The 23,451-nt window shown below is 45.0% G+C and overlaps 1 protein-coding gene across 1 annotated transcript in view; it reads left to right on the plus strand.

Moving 5' to 3' along the window:
- LOC142572673 (proline-, glutamic acid- and leucine-rich protein 1-like) overlaps positions 1-19,247 on the plus strand; it is a 62,616-nt gene extending 43,369 nt beyond the window's left edge. Inside the window, exons 14-18 of the mRNA XM_075681963.1 lie at positions 422-477; positions 4,162-4,362; positions 11,529-11,812; positions 15,282-16,152; positions 18,726-19,247. Of these exons, the coding sequence (XP_075538078.1) occupies positions 422-477; positions 4,162-4,362; positions 11,529-11,812; positions 15,282-16,152; positions 18,726-18,806 (1,493 nt within the window). The 3' untranslated portion in view covers positions 18,807-19,247. The remainder of the gene's footprint in view (positions 1-421; positions 478-4,161; positions 4,363-11,528; positions 11,813-15,281; positions 16,153-18,725) is intronic.
- The last annotated feature ends 4,204 nt before the right edge of the window (positions 19,248-23,451 follow it).

A 23,451-nucleotide genomic window follows, 5' to 3' on the forward strand; every position in this document is an offset into this window, starting at 1 on the left:
CTTAGGGGCAGCGATGTTTTCGGCCGCCCCAACAACCCAAGGACCGAAGTAAACGTAGCGGTCTGCACATGCGTAGCACCTTCGCCCTTAGTTCTTGCGTACGCAGGCCACTTGCATACCCTAAACTAAAACTCTCTATTGTCGTAAAGGGCAGTATTGCATATAACGAAGTAATTTGGCTTTCCCTTCAACTTCGTTATAACAAGGTTCAAGTGTGCTACTACTACTATACTACTAACTACTACTACTGCCAATTCTACAGGATGAGAGCTTGTCGTATCCTTATTTGCTTGTGTGGTTTGTGTTTGGTCACTAGGTCAGTCGTGTTAAGATGAGTGTACCCCTTAGGCTACCAAGATGTCGTAGATCTAAAACCTTGGCTTACATTACCATTGTGTACAAGAGCTCTTTCTCTTTTCAGCGCTGCAAAGCCTGGTCAATGCGCATGGTGCCATTATGAAGCCTGAGACAGTGCAGGTGAGGCTGACGCATATTCGCATTGTAAAGATGCTTTAATTATGCAAAAAAGAAACGAGACGTGCAGACAGGACACAAGAGTAGAGAAGTGAACAACATGAACGCCGACTATCAACTGAAGGGAGCACTGAGGCAAAAAAAAGAAAGAAGACACAAAACTCGTCTGCGCATGCTCAGGCATGGTAACACCACATGTCAGTCGGGTACATGTGCCGGTCTACGTGAGAGATAACTGTTAAGGCACTTAATCTCTTCCTTATGTAAAGTAATCGAAGGCTGACTCACGCACGCACTTCCACCATTATAGATATGCCATGCCTCTACCATAAGACGCGTATCTTCATTTTTATGCCTGTACAATATCGCGCATTCATCTAACTCTGGCGTGCAGTTACAATCTCGGCAATGTAGCGAAAGATTAGAATGCGATCCACCGGTTAACGACCTTTTATGTTCCATTAGCCTCTGATTGATGCACCGTCCCGTTTGCCCTACGTAGAACTGGCCACAGCTAAAGGGAATTTTATAAACCACACCCATACGACAGTCAGTAAAACTGTTGTTCTTATTGTGCTTCACTGGACAAATATCTGTTCGTTTTTTGCCTTTTACCCGCTCATTTTTATTCTGTACGGCAGCGCATATCTTACCTAGCTTATTGGGAGCAGTGAAAGCAACATTAACATCATATCTACTAGCAACTTTTTTAAGCCTGTACAACACTGAATGAATATACGGAATAGCCACTACTCTTTTTTTGCTATTACTGCTTTCTGTGATCACGTCCGTCCCTCTCGAAACCAACTTCTTTAGGCGCTCAGCCACAGTGGCCACTGCTACACTAGGATAACCTGCTTCTAATAGGCGCCGGACCTGCGCATTAAAACTGGCGCTCATTTTGTGCATGCAGGATCTGGTGAGAGAAGACTTAAGGCACGACATGGCAATTCCGTTTTTTACTAATTTAGAATGCTTGGATTGAAGGTTTAGCAACGGCTTCGAAGACCTTGGGGAGTACTGCCAACAAACATGATTTTGTTTGAAGATCAAGGAAATGTCAAGAAACTGAATTACGCGTCGCTGAGGAAATTCCTTGGTAAACTTTAATCCTCCTCCATAAAGTTTAAATTGCTCACTTACTGAGGTAGCAGCGGAATCGAATTCTTCCCTATTGCAGAAAATCAGGTAATCATCAAGGTAACGAAATATCTTGATAACGCTATCACCTAAGGCTTTCTCTAAGCAGTTGTCAACCTTACTCAGGTAAATGTTGCTAAGAATAGGGGCAACCTTTGAGCCAATACAAATGCCTGATTTCTGCAGAAAAACGCCATCTCTCCACCCAATCAGCGTCGACTTCAAGTGCATTGAAAGAATTTCTAGAAAAGCTCCTGTGGAAACACCGCATCTGTCAATAAAAGCAGACTCTTGCACTTGTTCTTTAATGCACTCATTTACGGAATTTAGCAGCCCGTCATGCGGCAAGGAATAATACAGGTCTTTGGTATCCATACTAAAAGCTGTACAATCACCAGGATTTTCCTCTCTCAAATACTGAACTAGTGCCTGAAAATTACGTAAGCAAAAGGGGTCTGTAAAAACTAGTGAAGCTAAGCAGTTCTGTAGGTACCTAGCGACACAGACCTGCCACGTCCCTTCTCTGACTATAGTAGCACGAAAAGGAATTTCTTGTTTATGGGTCTTGGCCGAGAAAAACAGTTCTAAGGTGAGGGATTTAGCTTTCTTGACATTACAGACAAGCCTATCAAAGACAAGAGGTCAACCGCACGTTGCTTAACTACCGAAGGCTTGAGTTTTACTGGCTGTAAATTCTTTTCTATGGCTGAAATCGCTTTTTCTGAAAACGTCATCTGGCATAATTACGAAATAACCTTCCTTGTCAGATATTGTCTAAGTTTATGCTCCGCAAGGTAATCAACTAACGGTCGGACAGGGTCAGGCATCTTAAAATGAGAATTTGATTGTTTCATGCTAGCAATGCAATCCGAAATACAGCGTGAGCATTCTTCTTCCGGGACGAACCTGGTTATGCAGCGCGGTATGCTTAAAACGTCAACGGATTTTACGTTAGGCTTAAAACAGTGCTTAGGACCTAACGCAAGGGTTCTTCTATGGTTATCACTTACGATGGCGTCTCCAAGAACCAGTACATTATTTGACGGTGAATTATTAGAAAGGTGTTTCCTCTTACTTTGTTGAAGCTCCGGAAGTTTCATCCTCCATAGGAATAATGAATGCTTACCAACCATAATGAATCCTCACCAACTAGCGCAGTTTTCTGTCGTTCTAAGATGCTTTAATTCTTTCCTTACCGCACCCATTGAGCATTGTTCGCCCGCTATCGATGGTTTAAAACACCATTTTCCAGACCTTCCGCACCGCTCAGAGACACCGCGCTATCGGACGTGAAGAGAACTCTGCTTTTGTTTTCTAAGCAGTTCACCTATTTCCCGCCAGGCAGTGATTTTTTAGTGCGCTCTGAAGTTTTCGTAATCGTCAAGTTAGAAAACATAAATGGCCGCCCACCATCGACGGTTTGAAACGCTGCTTTTGAGACTTTCTGCGCCGCTCACGGACACTGTGCCATCGGACGTGAAGGAGAAGAACTAGTACATTTTTTGTTTTCTAAGCAGTTCACTTTTTTCGCGCCAGGCAGTAATTTTTTAATGTGCTCCGAAGTTTTGTGATCGTCAAAGTACAAAACAAAAATGGCTGCTTCTGAGTGCGGCACGCACACTTCCAAAGATCGCAGATTTCGCAATTCTGTTGCATCTGCGGCTGATTTTATCGATGGATCGAGCAGCAGCGAGTCTGAGTATGCTGCCTTTTCGTCAGACTTTGACTCTGATAGCAACAGCTATGCAAACCAGCCTGGAACATCGGTTGCAGCCTGACACGCCCAACTGTAGTGGTTGCAGTTAAATTTTTGTGGTTGAATACCGGTTCAATGAATTTTTTTTTTTTTGTGACAATAGTGCTTATTGGATGGCATTATGTTTTTATATCTCATAATTTTTGTTACATTTCTTTCATATTAGATGCAAGTGTGTCTTTACAAACTTCGCTTGTTTATGTATTACGTAAAACATCACGTGCAGTAGTTCCTTCAGAAAAAATAAATAAATCTGGTGTAACCTACAAAAAAACGCCTATTTTCCTCATGGTAGTGAAATTTCTCCTGATGTTTTCCCCTTTGCAGTTATAGGAATCTACCGTAATGTTTGGTTGTCATTCCAGTTGGGAAATGTGTGTTTTGGATGCCGCACAGAAAGAGCACTACAAACGCGTAGTAAGTAAATTACTTCAGAACATGGTGCTTTCTCTGGGACTATAGTGCCGTGCACAGTCTCAAGTAGGCACAAGGTTGTGGATGATGACCAGAGGGACCATTTTCTCTAGGGTCTTCATTGTTGCTTTCTTCAACATTCTCATCCGAGGCCTTTTCTGGCTGTCTGGAGGCAGATTATATTCTTCCTCAGAATTGCCACGAAAAGAATGCACAAATTCCTTCAAGTGTGCTGCAAAACAGTGCTGTGCTTGTACATAGATGCTGCAAAGTGCATGTGTGAAGACTTTATTCTGTGGCATCGGCATTGATTCAGCAATAGGAATGGCAGAAAGGTGTCCCGTGACTTCTTCTGATCCCGAGTTTGAACTTTTCAGGAGATACAGTGCAGCGTGGTGACCCTGCTGCTGCGTCTTCAGCAGCCGGGCACCCCTCTGCCACAGCCTTACCGCAGTCCCCGGTGCCGCCGCGCCCTCTATGCTTTGCTGCTGTCACTGGCAGCCAGTCGAAATGGCCCACCACCTCTCCACTGCTGTGCAAGGCTCTTCAACATGGGCCTCAAGGACACGTGCTGCGAGGTTCGGTTCTATTTGCAAACGTTATCAGTACATTATTAGCTAAAGGGAGTTCCCACACACAAACTCCCTCCATTTTCTTGAGTCCTGCGCCAGGTGTACACTCTTGTTTCCATGTGCATTTTCTAATCCTACCATTCTGTGCAATCATCAGCTGCTTCCGACTGTTGTTACTTTCTCTTTGTCTCTTTCTGCTGCTGTAGATGAACTCTGGTTATCTGTACCCGGAATCACATGTGCTCCCTGATCTGTGTCTTAGCAGCGTGAGCAAGATTATCCTGTTTGTTCTTTCCTACTAGCTCTCACTTCTCTGTAACTCTTCCTAAGTCTAACCTGACAGAGCCAAGACACTGTGAAAACAAATGTTTTACATGTTCGTAGTGAAATCAAGTCAGTTTGTTTAGGTTTTATAAGACCAGAATGTCTAGCTTAACAGTGTCGCATCTTCAAATGCACAGGTGGCAACAATTGACAAATGTTTACTACGTTGATACATGCTTATTCAGTGAGGAATTTTCATTGGTTACATTAGACAGATATGAATGCAGTCATTACTCTAACCAAATCCATATTCCCTGGCAATTTCACAATTTTTCTCACTTCACCACTCATACTGTCTTCACTATCGCCTTCTTTTGTTCCCTGCTGCGCTCTCCATTTGCTCGGTTACACCAATGCTCAACACAGGAAAGGGCACCTAAGAGTTGTGCTCTAAAAACTTGTTCCAGCACAGTGATTGAATTGCGTGACAAAAGCTCACGCATAATTTTTGCACAATGCACAGGCGCATTATCATGGTGTAGAATTCAGTGCCCCTGTTTTAAAAACCTTTGTTGTACACAGTGCACACGATCTCTCAAGATGCTTTAGGACCTCCATAGACAATTTGACCTTCGTGTACAAATTCGTGGTAGTCAAAAAAACGGAATCAACATGACTGGTTTTAGAGTGGAGCTCTTAAATGCTCGTTCCTCGGTTGAGCGTTGACGTCCCTTGACGTAACCACACGAATGCGCTCATGCCACTGCTCACGCATACGTCGTCATCTTCTACCAAAGCTGGCTCTGCTGCCTCTGATCATGCCAGTGTTCCCATACTGCCCCTCGCACTTGTGCCACTGCTCGGGCCACTGCTCACACGTTCATCGTGGTCTTCTTCCATAGCTGGCTCTACTGCCCCTCCCTCTGTGAACGCACTGACGACACTGGCCCACTGCCAGTCATTTGCGGTGATTACGCTCTTGTGTTCTTTGCCTTAATATACCACGAAATGAAAACACGTATCGAGCTGCATTCATATTTTGCATTAGGGAGTGTCGTAATCATCGTACACATTTTTGTTTTTTGATTTTTGCTTTCTTTTTCCACTCCTTGCTCTGCAACTTCAGCTCATTGGCCATATTCATAAATTCAAGTTTCATCACTGGTGACGATAGAATTCATCGCTGTCGTCTTTTGTTTTCCAATCAACACAACATTCCTTTTGTCGCAGCTTTTGCTCATGAATTGGCAGTTAGTAATTTCCGTGATGTTCCGTGTAAAGTTCAAGGGCAATAACACCACTGCCGTGCGCCGTATGCTGTAGGTGCAAGTGAACGTGTGCGAGGGTGAACTGAGGATGGTGGCTTGATCTCACACGCACAAGGGAGGGAAGCGGGGAAGAAGCACACAGTCTTCCATGGTGCGCAAAGTGCTGCGCAGCCATGTGGGCCCTGTCTTGAGAGCAATCTGGGATGAGTACAGAGTCTAGGTGCATCGAGGGCTCATAGCTTTGTGTGCACGGTGTTCTCGCTGCTAAGTTCACATTGAAGCGAGAGGCAGCACGAAGGTCAGTTTGCTCACTGCTGCTGTTGCTCTTACTCACACCAGCATTCTGACAAAGGGTATCCGTGCTCATCGAGTAAGAAGTGTTTCTGTTTGCATGTGCGTGCATGACACTATACTTGCTAACCCTTTGAAGGTTTTTGTCGTACATGTACGGCGGCGGTTTTCTGTCCCGCAAGGTCTTTGCCGTACGGGTACGGTTTCGACCCTCCGTTTGAAATTTCGCGCCATAATGACGATGCATGCTGACTGGGAGGTGCTGCCACCTCTTAGGACTTATAAGAAGCCTTTGAAATGTGTGCTACCTTTTTGGGGAGATAAACGGAACTGATTTCTAGCTTCAGCGCGTCATGCAGACTGCGGCAACACCCCTTTTGCGGTTTCGGTTTCGCCGCGTGATCGCAACGGAGGCGCGCGAAACGTCATTTTTCTTTTTGTCGGCACTCTCTTGCAGAGGCGGTGGAAGTTGATTTCTATCTTGATTGGCTGACAAGCTGCTCTTAGCTTGTTTATAACCGCCGCTCGCGAGGTATTCTCGCTCCCAGCGGCAAAGCGCTTTCGCGGATTCGGTTCCTCCGCGTGATCGCAACAGAGCCGCACGAAACGTGATTTTTCTCTTTGTCGTCACGCTATCGCAGAGGTGGCGGAAGTTGATTTCTATCTTGATTGGCGCTGCTCTTAGCTTGTTTATAACTGCCGCTCACGAGGTATTCTCACTCTCTGCGGCAACGCGCTTACGCGAGACTGTGCCTCAGACCTCTGCCCAAGGCAGCCACACACACGCAGAGATGTCATGAGTGCGCCAACACAACTCGTCGATCCAAGAGAAGAACATACACGCATTTTAAGTGTGCAGACTGCGATAAGGCGCTGTGCGGAGACCCGTGTTTCAAGGAGTACCACACTCTGAAATACTATTGAACATTTTGCAGTTATGAGTGATGCCGACACCAAAATACTCTTCCTATTTTTTTTTACTATTTATTCCCGACTTTATGCATCTTGTACATTCAAGATCCGCATTAAACTAATTTGACCACCTGGGAAAGTTTTTTTCAAAACAATTCAACCTTCAAAGGGTTAATTTAGTTAGTAAGTGAATGTTTACGAGTTTATACAGCCAATAAAACTACTATCCTTACTTTGTATAGCTGTCTACTAATTTGCTATCGCCATCTCGATGCTTCGCCTTTCGGATGAAACTACGACTTTATTGATTCTCATATTTTCAGTCAAAACTTGGTCAATGGATGACTTTCCCAAATAAAGTGCTTCTGCTATCATTTAAGTCGTTTGGTGGCCACTGAGCACAAGAGAATGCATACAATCTATTTTCATCTTCACACAAGGGGGAAGGCCGTCTTGATCTTGCATCGTCCCTAGAGTATTCACAGCTTTGCTGAAAGTGATGGACCCACTAGAACACAGTCTTTTCCTTTAGGGCACCCTTTCCATTGGCCCTTTGCAACATTTGATGAATTTCTGTGCCATTCTAGCCCAATTTCACAAGAAATTTTATATTGGTTCTTTGTTCCATCTGTTCATCAATGTTCATTTCAACAGACTAAAATGGACTGCATAAATAAGTGCATAAGTTAAATCCTGCCTTGTCATGCGCTAATATGGCGTTTATCAGAAGTCAAGCTGGTCCTTTCTACTGGAAAGAGTGGCACCGCTACATCCTCTCCCACATTTGTTGCCGACTCACTGCATGAACTTTTGGGACCGTCCTCGTACATGACTCTCCAAGATTATTACATTCGCACTGAAATTTCGCACAGAGATGTCATTTAGCAGTGAACTTTTCTGACACCATGTTTGTGTACATTACTTGCCTGGGTAATCCACAATGAATCGAATGTGCACATCATCTGGAATGATGCCACTGACTGCTTCAATGGAACAGTGGTGCCATCTGTTGCCACTATGGCAAAACAGTGCATACATGTTGTGCTGTTGGAGAGGGGCAGAGGAGTAGTTTCTTGCACGGTTGTTTTTAAAATGTTTTCTGTATATAGTTTAACTTTGCTAACAAAAACCACTTTTTTCAATACATGAGATGCAATTTTAGTTAGCACATAGTTTTCTCTCTATAAAAAGCTTTTATTTATTGAATAGTTGTGGTGGGGGGGGGGGCCTACAAGACTCGTAACTTTTTGTTCATAATAATCGTAGTACAGTGATACCTCGTTAAACTGTAGGTGGCCAGAGCTCAAAAAGTACTCACTAAACGGTAGTATACTGCCGAAATACCACGAGATCCCCCACTTACCTGTCAAAAACGGAACTCAGAGAGAGTGCGATGAAAGGGGAAAAAACATGCAGTGTTTATTCACTTCGTGCGACCTAAGTGTTATTTTCATTTGATGCCACGGCGGCCTAGCAGCGACGACAGCAACCTCAAACTTACTGAAGCTGCGAGCCAGCTTTTCAGCCAGCCCCCTCATCTGAGCAAACACTCGTATGGCAGATTCCTCGTTGGTGTTCTCCGTGCATGCGCATGGTAGCGCTGCAGAAGTCGCGGGGCGCCTTTTTTATTGAGGGGTGCTGTTCTCGTCACGACGATTGCATTCAGGATTGCATTCACGTAACGTGTAGCTTCTACCCTTGTCGGACCTGAATCGCCCGTGCTATTGCTTTCCATGTCGCCCTCATCACTGTCACTAGTCGACACTTCGGCAACAACAGAGGCAATGATGGCAAGTCGAACCACGTAGCCGACATGTCTTCGCGGTCGCAGCAGCGCTGCCGAGCAACTTCTTCGCATTCCAAATGCCACACACCGTAGTCAGCAGCAGATCCCTGTCGCGTGCCAGCGCTGACTTCATGTTACGTTCAGTAGCATGAACAATGTCTAATTTTGCTTCTATGCTGAGCACCCGGCGTCTTTTTTATTCGAGCTTCGGCATGACGCGAGTCCTTGGTTGCACGACGCCACAACACTCTCTGGCACACCTCCGAAATGATGTTGATGGGGCTTCATGCGCAAGCGCGCAGGCCACTTGGAGGTCGTTGTTCCGATCTCTGAGGCTTGTTGTTTTGCTGGGCCGCCCGATGGAGATGACGCACCACCATGTTTGCACGACGAAAAGTGGAAACACTATGTTTTAACCGATACGTACGCAATAAGCTGGTACGGTTTGTGCGGATACAAAACGCATTACGTTAAATGGCCGCTGAGTCGGGGATTTGACTTTACTAATTTTTAAACAAAAATACTGTTCATGCGGGTGCAGTTTAACGAGGTTTTACTGTATATCAATGAGGCACAACTGTATGTGACAATAAACAAGCGTTTAATGCCATATAACACATGCATCTTTTACAATAGACGTTATAATGATAAAGCCAAATTACCTGGTCTCCTAAGTTGAGCTTTTACTTGATTTATATATATATATATATTGTCACGTAGTGGTGACGTTGAAGAACACAGTAGCAATACTGTGAAAGACAAAACCATCTTCTATGGGCGAACCTATGCCCACAAAAACAGGCTACACTTATAGCACAACGATAGCGGAGAACACGGTGTCTGTGATCGTCGAAAATCTGGTCAACAGGTCAAGCGCGACGTCTTTTATACATCAGTCATCGAATGTTCCACAGTAATCGCTGAGACCTGCGTGTCTTCCACTAAGTTCTGCATTATTCGCGTCCTGCACACATGCAGTCAGATTACACAAGGTTTGGTCACAGACAGCGGATGGAACCATTGATAACATTCCAGAAACTTCCGATACATGCAGGCGCGCCCAGCGCTGCGCGATAACATATGTTAGGCGGTGAAACGTGTCGCCCGATAAAGACAAGTACATGTGTCAATATATATATAATATATATATATTATATGCAACACGCATAGAGTTTCCTACAATAATTACTAGAGGAAACTCTGGCGCTGCAGTCGTTGTACCACCATGGGAATGATGGGGAGTACATGGATTTGTCTGATCTTCGTGCTTGTGGATTCAGACGTTCTTGTGACTTGGTATGTTACGCTACATATATCTTATTGTTGTAAATTTCAGCGCAATCTATACTCTTCAAAGTGCAGAAGGTGCCGCGAACACGCACAATTGCATTTAATTGCAACGATCGAGCTTGTCCAGGTGGCCAAATTGAGATGCGCCAAACGTCTCAAGGCACTGGCACGCCCGCCATAAATTCATAAAGGCGTTTCATTCGCTTGTCGATATATGCGTCCATGGCTTAATGGTTTCAATATCAGGTTTCTGCACTAGAGTTCCTGTGTTCGAATCCTGTTGTCAGACAATTTTAATGAAGAATAAAGAGAAAATCGGGCATCGACCCGTTTGTAGCAATTGCTACAAAGGAAACCCATACGGGTTCCTCAGGGTTTCCGCAGAACTACTACATCAAACACTTGCCTTTGCTTCAGGTTGTCGACAAATTCGGCTTCGCCCTGCCATCTGCTAGCCGCCTGGTTTGCTCAGATGGTAGAGCGGCTGCCCCGGAAAGGTGGTGGTCCCGCGTTTGAGTCCCGACCAGGACAAATTTTTCTTCAACTATGAGGCTTTTCTTTCGAGGAACCTGTATGGGTTTCCTTTATAGCAATTGCTACGGACGGGTGGATGTCTGATTTTCTCGTTATTTATTACTTCTGTCCACCTTGCGGGTTTCCGCAGAACTACTACGTCAAACAATTTAATGACGTTTCTTTAATTATTCGTTACGTAGTACATCGTTGAAAATGACGAGTTTATGAAGTCACAAAGCCGTTTGAAGCCAAAAGGGCAAAGTTTACGCAAATCCATGTACTTCCCATGACTCCCATGCTGGTACAACCGCTCTCATTGCAGCTTCCGTAGACACTAGCGCCAGAGTTCCCTCGAGTAATTGTTGTATGAAACTCTATGGCAACACACTTCCAGTGGGGTTGAAGGCATAGCTGCTGTTGTGTATTGGTGGTCTATCGCTTGAGCTTCAGCTGTGGATATTTTTCCTTCTAGTAATTTGCTGAGTAGTTATCTTCTGTTCCTGTATAACTTGGCCTTGAAAGTGCTAACTGCAGCTGCTCTTCGTAGCTGTGGATGTAGATCATTTTGCTTCAACCATGTAAGCTGCGTAGAACTTGCTTTCAGAATCAATCTTCATGTGGTCCTATATTTATCATTGCGTATGAAAGCTGGTCATAGCAGTTTCACACAAGGCTATGGTGTTTCAGTAAAATGATGGAATTCCTCCCCCAAGTAAATGGCCTCTAATACTTTTCCATTGCAGCATTGTGGAACAGCAGGAAAAGTTTTAATGAAAAAGCCTGTGTGGCTGGGAGCAGCCTGCCAGTACTGCAATTATTATTTTTTTTTCTGCTCTGTAATTTAGGTGGTCGAGCTGTGCAGCCAGGCTCTGTCGTGCCTGTCCCTGCACCCTCAAGGATCTGGGCCCACAGGCACATGGCCGCCGTTGCGTTGCCACCGAGCTGCCTGGGTTCTTGCTGATGATGCATGCCAGACCACACCTCCGACATTGGCCAGTGTCGGCTGCCAGGCTCAGTTGCAGCTGCCTCCATCGTCACCCCGCTCCTCAGCAATGACTGCGCCACAGCCAATCAAACGCAAGGCTGCCACAGCTATGCACTTCCGGACGAAGCGCATCACTACCCTTGGGTGCGTGCTACTTTCTCCCACCTGCGACCCCTATTTTTAGAGCTGGTTCCATACCCTGTGTCCTCCCTTGCCATTGGTCACAACTCTGATGACTTGGCTTCTGCAATAAAAGCCCACGTAGACTGGTCCCACGGCGTGCTAAGCACATGGGCACCTGTTTTGTTGGTGCCATGATACCACTAGTCTGCACTGCTTTTTTGCTACACTTAAAGCAACCTCAAGGCAATTCTTGACAGAGTGCTGAGACTAGCTGCATTGTACATTTTTCCAATGAATCATAAGGACGGTTTAGTGTCATAGAGCAGATTAATCTTCTCATCCCTGGCCAGTGTTCTTTTCACTCCTGTCTCTTCTATAGGTGTGTTCAGTGAGACACATGTTATGCGCTCTTAATCTCCTATTTAAACCCCTTCCCCACTTCTCCGTTTTACTGTTAAGCTAATGAGAAAAATGGGCAAATTGACAAAATGGAAATATGAATTTATCTATGGTCACCGAGTAGCTCGTTATGCACACCTAATCAAACCTCTTCCCTAAGCCTTAATTTTACTGGTTAACCTGGCAAGCAAAAAAAAGGGGGGGGGGGATAAAAATGTATGATAAAAAGTAAATGTGGAACTACGGTATTTAAATACACTCATGTAAAGCTCACACTTTTTTTCCTGATTTTTTACTGGTTGCGGGTCTTAGGCAAGGCAGGCTTGTCCTTACCTTCTTTTTTTTTAAATAAATGTTTCTCCTCCTCCTCCTTCTCCTGTAGCTACTCACTGAGGCCTCAAATTGTGGTCAGACTGCTATGCAAAAGAGCGCTACCACTGGCAGCTGACCATAAACACATTTGCAATCGCTGAATGACTTTTCAGATGTGGACAATGCTGCAAAAATGTCTAAATAATCGGGCAGTCTGAGAGAACGTATTGCGATGATAAAATGATTTTGTTGTTGTGTGAGTCACTGCAAAGTGCAGACAACACACATGCAAACTTGAGCTTGCAATACTCAGTTTAGGCTAGATTGACAGGCATTGAGTTATTGCCAGCTGATCGCCCGCAGACCCAAATTGCACTTCACACATGTGGCCCCATGTGTGTAAATCCAGCCCATGCACGTGATCTCACACCCAATCACTGATGTAGTCTACTGGTACAGTTCCCACTTACAACATAACCGCTTATAGTGCAGGATCTGACTGGAATTTTCGGCCATGGCTATACGTTGGTTCTGTGAAGTTGATAGCGGTGCCGCGGGGTAGTCCAAATAATTGAACGTCTGAAAAGATTAGGTGTCTGAAAAATTAGCCAGCGACTGACTTTCCTCTGTAGCCTCTTCTCTTTTTTCTCTCTCTCTATTCATTTGTCTGCTTTGTGTAAAGACTGCAGGTCCTTGGACTTTATACCTTTCAACGTCCATAAATTTAAATGCATCTAAACATCCCAGTTGCTTGTTTTGATTCTCAGGTATGCAAAGCTGCTTGGCCTATATGTATTGAACATGTGCAGTCTTTGAGGAGTGATATTTTGGTTTTATAATGCGGTACCATTTATAATGCAGACATTCACGACTCCAGCGACTTACATTGTAAGTGGTCTACGTTGTACAAACATTTTAAGGGTGAACTTCCCACAACAGCTTGCTGCTCGTCATACCTGCCGGCCAGGCCTCGCCAGTGCCACCATGTTGCTTCGTTGAAGTCTACGACTAAGTTGCAGTTTTGTGCCAAGCGTGAGATTCAGTGATCATAGTGCTGTTATCGGCAGGGCAACTAGTGCTATCTATTAACTCCTTGTAAAGATTAACCGTCACGCAAATATGTACATGATGCGTAGTGAAACTTTAAAAAAATTTTTGCGCTTCAATCTGGGCTTGTGGGTCTTATACGAGTAAGTATGGTACAGTATAGGCTGCACACAACTGGCCACAGGGGTCGCAAATTTCCACACGGTAAGAGGTACCACACTATCACCAAAACATCATTTTGCAAAGGCTGGCCACATGCAAAACATATAGACCAAGTAGCCGTGTGTGTTAAAGAATCGAAGCATAAGACCAAGATGCGCCCTCGGTTTTGTCGGGAAGGCGGTTCTTCCGCTTTCCAAGCGCCATACAGCCACTGCGAGGCATTTCGTTGACTCTGCACCAAACCGCAACTTTGGCCGCCAATTCCCAACGAGACTGCGCTTGTTAGGCCTAGGCGGTGGGATTGTTGGGCGGTGTGCCTTCGCAGGATGCTTGTCCTTGATATAAGTTCGTACTCGTAGACATACACACAGAGACCTGGTAACACGCGCATGCTGAACTCACAGCAGCAGGTTTTGTAAGAAATTACCTGCGAACAGCTGGCAAATGCCGGGAACATGTGTAGCAAAAGTTTGTAGGAACGGCGAAAGCTCACTTGTGGACAAGGTTCCTAACTGATGAATGTGCGGAACACAGTTAAAACTGCCAGTCGTGGAGTCAAGGTCCCACACACATTATCTGCACTTTGCAATGGGTCAAGTGAGCGAAAATGCACTCATGGCGTTGACTAATTTTTTTCCGCAGTGCTGAAGTTGTGAAAAAAAAATTAATTACTTTACGATTGAAATTCGTTTTTCTAGACTGCCTAACAATTCGCACGTTTTTTGCGACGCTGTCCGTGTCTGAAAAAAGCAGTCGGCGATGGTATTACCATCCACACGCAAATGAAGAGCCAACACGTGCCAACAAAGAGCACTCAACACGTGAATGCGCACATGTTGAGTGCCTACTGCACGCTGCTGAGAAGGGGCCGGAGGAAAAGCCTTTGTCACCTAGACAACCCCCATGCACCCGTGAGCCCAGCACACTGCTGCCGTGTTTCTTTAATTTTCTCTTTATTTAATTTTTTTTTTTTATTAGCTCTCTCGTGCTCTGTCTCCCCATCTTCCTTCATATCACCCTTGTCGCTCTCCCCTCGGCCAGCATACCTGATTCAGAAGTGCACTTGCTGCCTCGCTTGTCTGTGGGAATTTCTGGCAACTGCATTTTAACCGGTATTTCGTATTGCTCAGGTGCACTATAAGTGGGATGCGTATACATTGAGTTCTATGGAAAGATCAACGGGTGTCAGAAAAGAGCGCATTATAATTAGCCCTGCACTATAAGCGGTTACGTTATAAGTAGTTTGAGCTGTATGTGCTTTGAACCGTAGTTACAATTCAAATATTTTGCAAATAATTTCTCATGGTTTGTTACACATTGAAATAGAAACAAAAATGAGGCTGGCTGGGTAAGCAGAATTGCTCAGGATAAGGTACAGTGAGGTTGGAAAATAGGTTGGGGTCATGCTTTGGCTTGGGCACTGCCAGCAATGCAGAAGTCACATACAGCCCATCAGTTTCATGTGGAAGAACTTGGGTGCTCTTGGTAGTGGCCTGTTTTTGCATCAATATGGCTGCACTTTCAGTGTCTGCCTTGACCTAAAATGGCCCTTCCGTCTACCTTTATGCAGGCCAGTGTACAGAGCCAGTAACCAAGAGACTGAGGTGCTGTCTGATGAGGATGGACATGAATACATGGATTATGAAGAAGAGTACGAGGACGCGGAGCTGGAGAAGCTGCAGGCTGCAGAGCCTGTGCAGATGCGCCGTCCTCCAGTGAATGGTCAAGGTTTCCACGAGCGCCACCTTGGGTCTACTGTGGGGCCAGGCACCGGGGGCCGCCCTGCCGGTGGCAGCACTGGATCTGCAAGGCTTGTCCCTGTGGCTGAGGACTCGTCTGAGGATGAGGAGGGCTCTGAGGAAGACTATGACGAGGACGAGGAAGAAGGTGACTATGGCGAGTCTGCTGAGGAACCCTGTATCGAAGCCATCGAGCTTGAAAGTGATGACATCGATGGGTCAGGCCTGCCTCCTCCGGAAAATGATGGGGCACCAGAGGAAGCAGCAGTTACGGTGCTCGAAGCCTCACACGAGGAAGAGGAAGACCAGGAGGAAGCGGTCGTCGAATCAGATGCTACATTTGCCACTGCAACTGGAGTCACAGAGGCTGCTGTGACTCTTACCGTGACACCCGCCAACAGCCAACCAAGCATTGTCGTTGAGGATGGGCCTGCCGAAGAGGAGCAGTTGCCGCCGCAGCCACTGCCCTGCGAGACGGAAGAGGCTCGTGCTGAGGTTGTGCAGGAGCCGTGTGCTGTGGCGGCCGATCCAGGAGCATCTACTGTCAAAGGGGAAGAACCGGTCGTGGTTGAGAACCACGCTGAGGGAGAAAAGTGTGAGGACTCCAAGCAGGAGGCGTGCGAGGAAACAAAGCCCCCTCCTCCTAGTGAGCCCTGTACAGAGTCTGCAACGACCAAGCCTACACCGGAAGAGTCAAACAAGGTAATGTAGCTCTAGGTGACAATTTGCATTCAAGCAGACTTGTGACTCAATTCTAGTCAACAGCTTTTCTCAATTTATTGTGAGTAAAATTTAAGCATAAGGAACTCTTCAGATCACCACTTGTTGCTTAACTAGTTGGTTTATACTCATTACGGTGCTTTAGGACATGAAACAAAATGAAGCAAGAGCTCTCTTATCATGTGTGTTAGGGCATCAAACAAAGTAAAGACCAGGACAGAAAATAGCATCTGACTTGTCCTAGTCTTTACTTTGTTTCATGTCCTAACACACCATGATAACTCGTCAGATGCTACGGAATTGTTTTTTAATCTTCATTATCATGCAGTCAACATAAGATAGGCTGGCGGGATAATTTCTTAATTCACACAATGGAACAACTTTTCTGGTATGTCGCTAGTGCAAGATTTTGAAATGGATAACATCCTGATCATCAGAATTATGCCCACTGTTGGACACTGGGTATTTCCAAAAGTGTCCATTTAACCCAGTTGTGTCCCGCCATGGTTGCTCAGTGGCTATGGTGTTGGGCTGCTGAGCACGAGGTCGCGGGATCGAATCTTGGCCATGGCGGCATTTCGATGGAGGCGAAATGCGAGAACACCTGTGTACTTGAATTTAGGTGCACGTTAAAGAATCCCAGGTGGTTGAAATTTCCGGAGTCCCCCACTACGGCATGCCTCATAATCAGAAAGTGGTTTTGGCACGTAAAACCCCATAATTTAATCTTTAATTTAACCCAGTTGTGTAAGAACTAGACCAATGACACTTGTAGTTAGAGAAGCCCTATGGGTGTCCACATGACTTCATCACATAAAAGTAGCTGCTGCCAGCACTTTCATAGCGTTGAATGGCATTGATCACGTGTGCACTGTTCTGAGCTGACGTTAGTAAGAATGTGAGTGAGGGCCAGTAAATGAGAATAGACAAGAGTACGAAGTGAGGAAGTGTGAAGCCCCCCAAAAAACAACGGTGAGTGATTATGATTCACTTATACTGCCGACCTCTGTATATTACAACTTGTGGACGTGTAAAGCTACGTAAAAATCTCGTATTATTTGTGCACTTTTGTGCTGCCAGTAGACGACATACTGGTCGCTAGCACATGTGGTACGCTGTGGCAGAAACGTATCGCACCATTTGCTCAGTGGTAAATAGGTGAGGATCTGAGACGCCTTCCACGTACATAATTCCATTCCATTTTGTTACATAGATGTAATACTTCATGTCGCATTAAATTACATTACACGTGTCATATTTACTTGCATAATGCTTGTGTCCCATTTGTTGGCCATCAAAAGTTACAATATTTTTTACTCAAGCAATCATCAAACGCAAAAATTGCTGCAGCGTCAGTCATCTAGTGTACGTCAGTATTGGCACTGACTCGGAATAGGTTGAGCCAGAATCATTTTAGTTATTCTTTTAGTTACTGAAGGTTCAGATAGCATCTGCAAAAATTGTAGAATGCAGCTCTGAGCTGTCTGTTCCAACAGCGAATGTCGGCGTCATCCCTGGGCATCCTTGTAACCAAGTGAATGAGCACAGCAAAATGATGAAAGAGCAAAAGCGGAGTACAGATGAAAGAGTGCGAAGAGGAAGGTACAGCAGAGCCATGAGGTGGAAAGCGGAGAAGGAGGAGGAGGGTATGGCCAGCATGTAAGAAGAAAAGCTTAGTGCCGCGCACAGTGGGCTTTGCCGCAACGATGGCTACGAGATGGCACCTGAGTAGCGGGCATCGTCTGCATGGAAACAATGCGCTGCATGAGCGGAGGTCCGTCTGTAGAGGCTGCTGTGAATCGCGCCCACGGATCACGAGTAGCGATGCAGTTGCACCACACTTCATTCTGTTTGTAACATGCCGTACGAGACACATGTCCATGCTAGTCAATATACGTGTACAGTTGTGCTCAAATTTTTCGTTAGAGACTATTGTAATTGTTGGCGATTCTTTTTTTGAGTTGCTAATTGTGTAGAACTTATGCATTAATAAGTTATGCTACGTGGCAACCCTACAGTATAGAAGAACAAAATGTGTCATTGTTTTTATTACAAAGGTGAATGTTGTTTGGGAGCAATATTTTGCTCGAGTGTACAGTGGTTGGCGTCAGAACTCCTACAATCTGTAACGTTCTGTCAAAATCTTTTCCAATAGAATGTAATTACCACTCCCCCTTAATTAGCATCAATTTTCCATGAAAAATGTGCAAGCGTTATACAAGTAATGCAGTATTCGTCTTTCTTTCGTATGTGACACGCGAATACGAGCTGTGAAAGAAAGTCTTGCTAGCCTTTGTTGCGTTGCCAATGAAACATATGTGGTGTTAACTGAGCCCAAAAAATCTCCCTCTATCATTACTTTGTACAAGTTGCTTGTGGTGATTGGCTGTGCTCTTTGCTCAGAACATGTAACCTGTAATGTGTGAGAGACTGTTTGCACTGTTGTAGTGTACACTCTGCTGCAATTCGTTGGTTAAGTGAAGTCAAGCTCAAGTGACACTTCTGTGTAGTGTACTCACTTGCATAACAGTTACTGTTTGTCTCGTGCATTGCAGGGTGCAGAAACAGCAGCAGAAGAAGGGCCCGGGGTTGCCGAAATGCTACGGGACTTTGTGGACTGTGAACCCGACGAGTGAAGGCTTGAGAATGCTGCCTGATCTCAAACGGGAGGGCTCCATTTTTCTTCCTCATGATCACCGCCAATCTTTCCCATCAGTTTTCTCAGCTGACCTCGTCACATGTTTATATTCACATATGCATACACAAGCAGGCATGTGTGCTTTGATTTGGCCTGTGTTCTGCCTCTCCATATGGATGCATAAGCATTGGTATGCACAGCTAAGGTTTCCCCATTTCTGGCAACATTGTAGCCGATTTCTTTGTCCCTCTGTATCTGTAATGTGTGAACAAGCATGTTTGAGCCAGTTACGATTAGAGTGAGTCGTTTGTGCGCAGGTGCTTCAAAGTTGCGATTTTATTGCGACTATCCAGCGTGAAAGCATTGTGGCAGTTTCATCGGGTGTAAGGGAATAACTTTCTTTTTCTATGAGTAATAAAGTCAACGTTTCATTCAAAAAGTTGTCTTGCACTAGCTGCACTTCCCTGCAGCTTTTTCTTTCATTATTTTTACTTGGGGAAAACAACTCTGTTTAATTGCCTGACAATACCTGTATTGAACATCTGTATTGAACTCTGTGGGGAGTTCAAATAACATGGTTAAAACACATTGGCAGACCAGTTGGTTTGAGTCCATGATAGAATATGTAAGCGCGACTGACAAAATTAGGGGCGACCCTAGTCCAACACCATAGTTGACTACTCGTCCACCTTCTTAAAGGGGCCCTCGAACACTTCATGTCACAATCTTTCTGTTGTACGTCACGTAGACCGATGGTTTGAGATGCTTTTAGCGTAGGTTAAAGCACCGATATATAAACATTGTTTATTTTCATCAAGCAAACAAATCACTACCGACCGAATCATAGCCCAGTGGCGCTTGCCAAAAGCATCATCACCACACTCTTCTCCATTACTGGTTAAAAGTAAAGTTGCAGATAGCTGCACTACATTAAAAATGTTAAAATTAAGACTTTATTTTTGTCTGCAGTAGTTTTCATTTTAATGCAGACAGTCATTAAAAAAAATCCCTACAGCCACAAAACAGCAGGGGTGCTGACTGTTGCCTCTGGTATGGTGGCATACCTCTAGCCCGTTGCTCTGGCCTCCGACTACAAAAGCTTCTCTTCTCGCTTGTGTACACTTGCAGTCAGCCTTGTCTCGCTGCCTTGTGCATATGGTGCAGATTTGTCACCTCGTATCGTTGTTGCCACACTGGTTTTATTCACGATGAAGAGTTGTTGCGCAGTCCCAGGTTGCTTGACCAGTAATGGCAAACATGAAGTGTGCTAAAATACCCGTAGGTATTCTTTTACCATGGTAACGGCTTCATCAGTGCAACGGAGTAACCAAGTTTCACGAACATACAACATGTAGGCAACCGTGGAGTGTGAACTTCTGCTACAAAGGCACGTCGCATTCTTACCATTGGCAGTGTGGAGTTACGTCGGTGGGTGAGAGAAATGGGGACAGAACACCACGCACGCAAAATTTTAGTTCAGGGCACGCATGTTTTTTCCCTTTATTTTGAAATTCCTTGGCTGAGTAACTTTGGACTGCATACATCTATCATTGCCATTGGTATTGCATTTATCCCTCAAACTGTCGGTCTATACAACCCGCGACCGAAGAAATGTTCGAGGACCCCTTTGGAAAACACCCCTTTTACAAGATGCGACTAAGCGGTGTCTCCTGCTAAGGCGTAAGTGGAAAAACTCCATCATTGATTGGGATGGTAGTAACACTTTCATGGCCTTGATCATTGCACCGATACTATGGCCTCCAAGGTCGGGAAACATGGCCCTTGAGTGCCTTATTGAGCTTGTGCTGAAACAAAAGCTCAATGCAAGATGGTTGGACACGGAGGGCATAAGACGTGCAGGTGTTATTGGCGGCGAGGAGTTACGGAGTCGCCATCTATTGGAAGCGCCTCGCTGGCGTAGTATAGGTTTTGCTGTTAGCGCTCACTGAAAACACCACGCGCGAGCTCTCCTGGACATTTCTGTAAGCACTTTCGAAACGAGAGAAGTTTTTTACTGTCTAAATAATAATAATCTTGGGCAAACTGAAATCAGACTCGTTTACAGACGCTATCTCTTTACCGAATACGTACAGTGAATGCCACTGTGCGCGGTCGCCGCGATGGAGACTTCCAAACCGGTTTTCTTGTGTGAAAGGGGGGTAAACGCTAAGAGCAAACTATGTGAAATATGTTCTTATAGTGTTTGTATAACTAAATGGAGCGTAACAGAATGAAGCCTCAATGCAGCAGTCGCACAGATTCACAGCGACCGACTGCGCGTCTGCATGCTTGTCCGCGCACTGTTTCGCTCTCGCCGCGTGCGCGCTTTCGCACCACGTCATGAGCTTTAGGCCAGAATATGAGCATTTGACAGTATACAAGCAACCATTGTTGCGTGGGCGCTATCAGAGCTGTTCAAAAATTTCATTGTAGAGACTTCGACGTCTACGGGGACTGTGATGTGCGGTCGTGACGATTGAATCTTTCTTTTTCTTCTGAATTCTTGGACGTTTCAATATTATTTCTCGAGTTGCGTTGCACTGTATGTTTATTGGTGTTTTCAGCGTGCGATTTCCCACTGCTTCTTTTTTGTAATCCAGTGCACAGAATTCATAACACAAACATGACCATATGCCAGCTTTTTTAATGTGCTTCTTACCGCTCCCTTTCCACTCCAGTGAACTTGCCAGTATCTATAGCATCGACAAGTTCATAGACCAAACCGTCATGACATTAGTCGGGCAGAGGACTCGGGCGAGCGTCTCAGCTAGTGCGCATTTTCCGAACATCGCAGACCCGGCACCGTAGCAGAAATCTTCCTCGCGTCTGTGCTTGCTGCATACCCGAGTTGTAGCCGATTACTGTTTGCCGGTGCTATGTTTCGCTAGCCAAGCTTCACGCAGTTTCTTGTCCTGCGGCTACATGTGAATAAGGCTGACACCGGGCTCTGTTGTGTACGTCCGGCACTGCGGCACCGAGCAGTAGCCTAACATGTTGCGTGCCTTCAAAGGCAGCCACTACCTATTGTAGTGCTTTCCAGCGTTGTAAAGGAGACATTTGAAGCGGGAAAATCTCGCCACTAAATGAGGACCGCAGCGTACAAGGGAATTTAAACTCTCGTTTTCAGCTCACTTCGGCGCTCCCAAAGCAGCCGACGCGGCTGCTATGTCCACGTGATCCCTAATAACACGTCACGCCACCGGTGGCGCCAGCTTTTCCAGTGGTGGAGCTCGAGGCCAATATGATTATGGCAGCAGAGCTCAGTTCATAGGAACAAAAAAAAAAAAAAAAAACATGCGGCAGCAGCAGAATTTGATTGCTGATAACTTTGTCAAAACAAGGCACATTCAGAAAATTGTTTAAGAGTAAGTCTTGCACAGGTGTATATTAAGAGGATGCTTTAGCTCAAGGGCTCCCATCTAATTGAATGGGAACAGATAAATTGGTTTTTTCGGCAGCTACTGTCCTAAATATAGTAAGGTTTGTTGCATTTAAAATGAAAGGTTAAAACCTAGTGACTGTAAGAATCGCATCTTGTGTTTAGGCCGTCAGTTTCTTTTTCACAAAAATTGTTGAAAATTGCAACCCAGGAAGCACACAGCTAGCTAGTTTACGTCTACTTTCCAGCTTGATCCAGCTAAGGCCACAGCTAGCAGCATCTTTTCTAACCTGTACTCTGGCCCTAGACGTCTACTAGCCCACTGGTAGCTCAGCGAATGCTCTCCACTTACGGCTAGTAGCCACCTTGGAAAGCACTGCCGACTTCAATTGTTCAGGCTTGTTTCGGCTTTGTAGATGCTACAAGTTAGCTCTACTTACCATATTTATCATCCTGGAAGGTTCAATTCTTATTTTACGTTACTAGAAAATCAAGGTTTGTGCAAATATGCTCAAAACAGCTGAGATAGGCTAATGCTAATCGCATTAAAATTGGGTGCACGCTAGATTTCTACTTTGGACGCAGAAAAATAACCCTTTTGACTGGGAGTGGGCATGTTAGAGTAAGGCAAATACTGCCAAATTAGTCAACACATTCTGCATCTTGTTTAATTCAACCCACCAGATAATTTAATCAGTTTCATTGGCCTTGCCGGAGTGGCAAGGGTCAAGAGCACCTTCAGCAAGAACAGGCAGCATTTCCTGTGTTCTTCCCGACTGCTCACAGTAACATTGGGTTATGACCCATTAAAGGCATGCAGTACGCTTCCAATTGCACTACACTACATGTGTAAGTTACCAAGGTATGCTACATGAAAGCAGTGGCCACGTGAATAGGTGTCACATTCACTCATTCAAACAGCTGTCAAGTGACTTTCCCCCGACACTAGCGTACTGTGCAGGAACTCTCCCCTGCACTTGTTCTTGCAGGCCAGAAGCCTTAGACAAAATTTGTAAATACCTCAATAGTGTATGTGTGCAACTGTATACACAGTTTAGTGTTTATCTCTGTATACAGGGCAATCATATTCAAGTTTTCCAGAACTAAAAAAAAAAAAAAAAAAATTGCCTGTGGAAGATAGCACAATTCTTGTTGCTGAGCTGGATTATTTGTTGAGGCAGACATTACTAGTACATGAAATCAAAACATATTTGGCTAATTAACTTCTTAATTACCTTACAACACATGCTGCAATTTATTAATT

The sequence above is a fragment of the Dermacentor variabilis genome, chromosome 2 (assembly GCF_050947875.1).
Source record: "Dermacentor variabilis isolate Ectoservices chromosome 2, ASM5094787v1, whole genome shotgun sequence".
NCBI lineage: Eukaryota > Metazoa > Arthropoda > Arachnida > Ixodida > Ixodidae > Dermacentor > Dermacentor variabilis.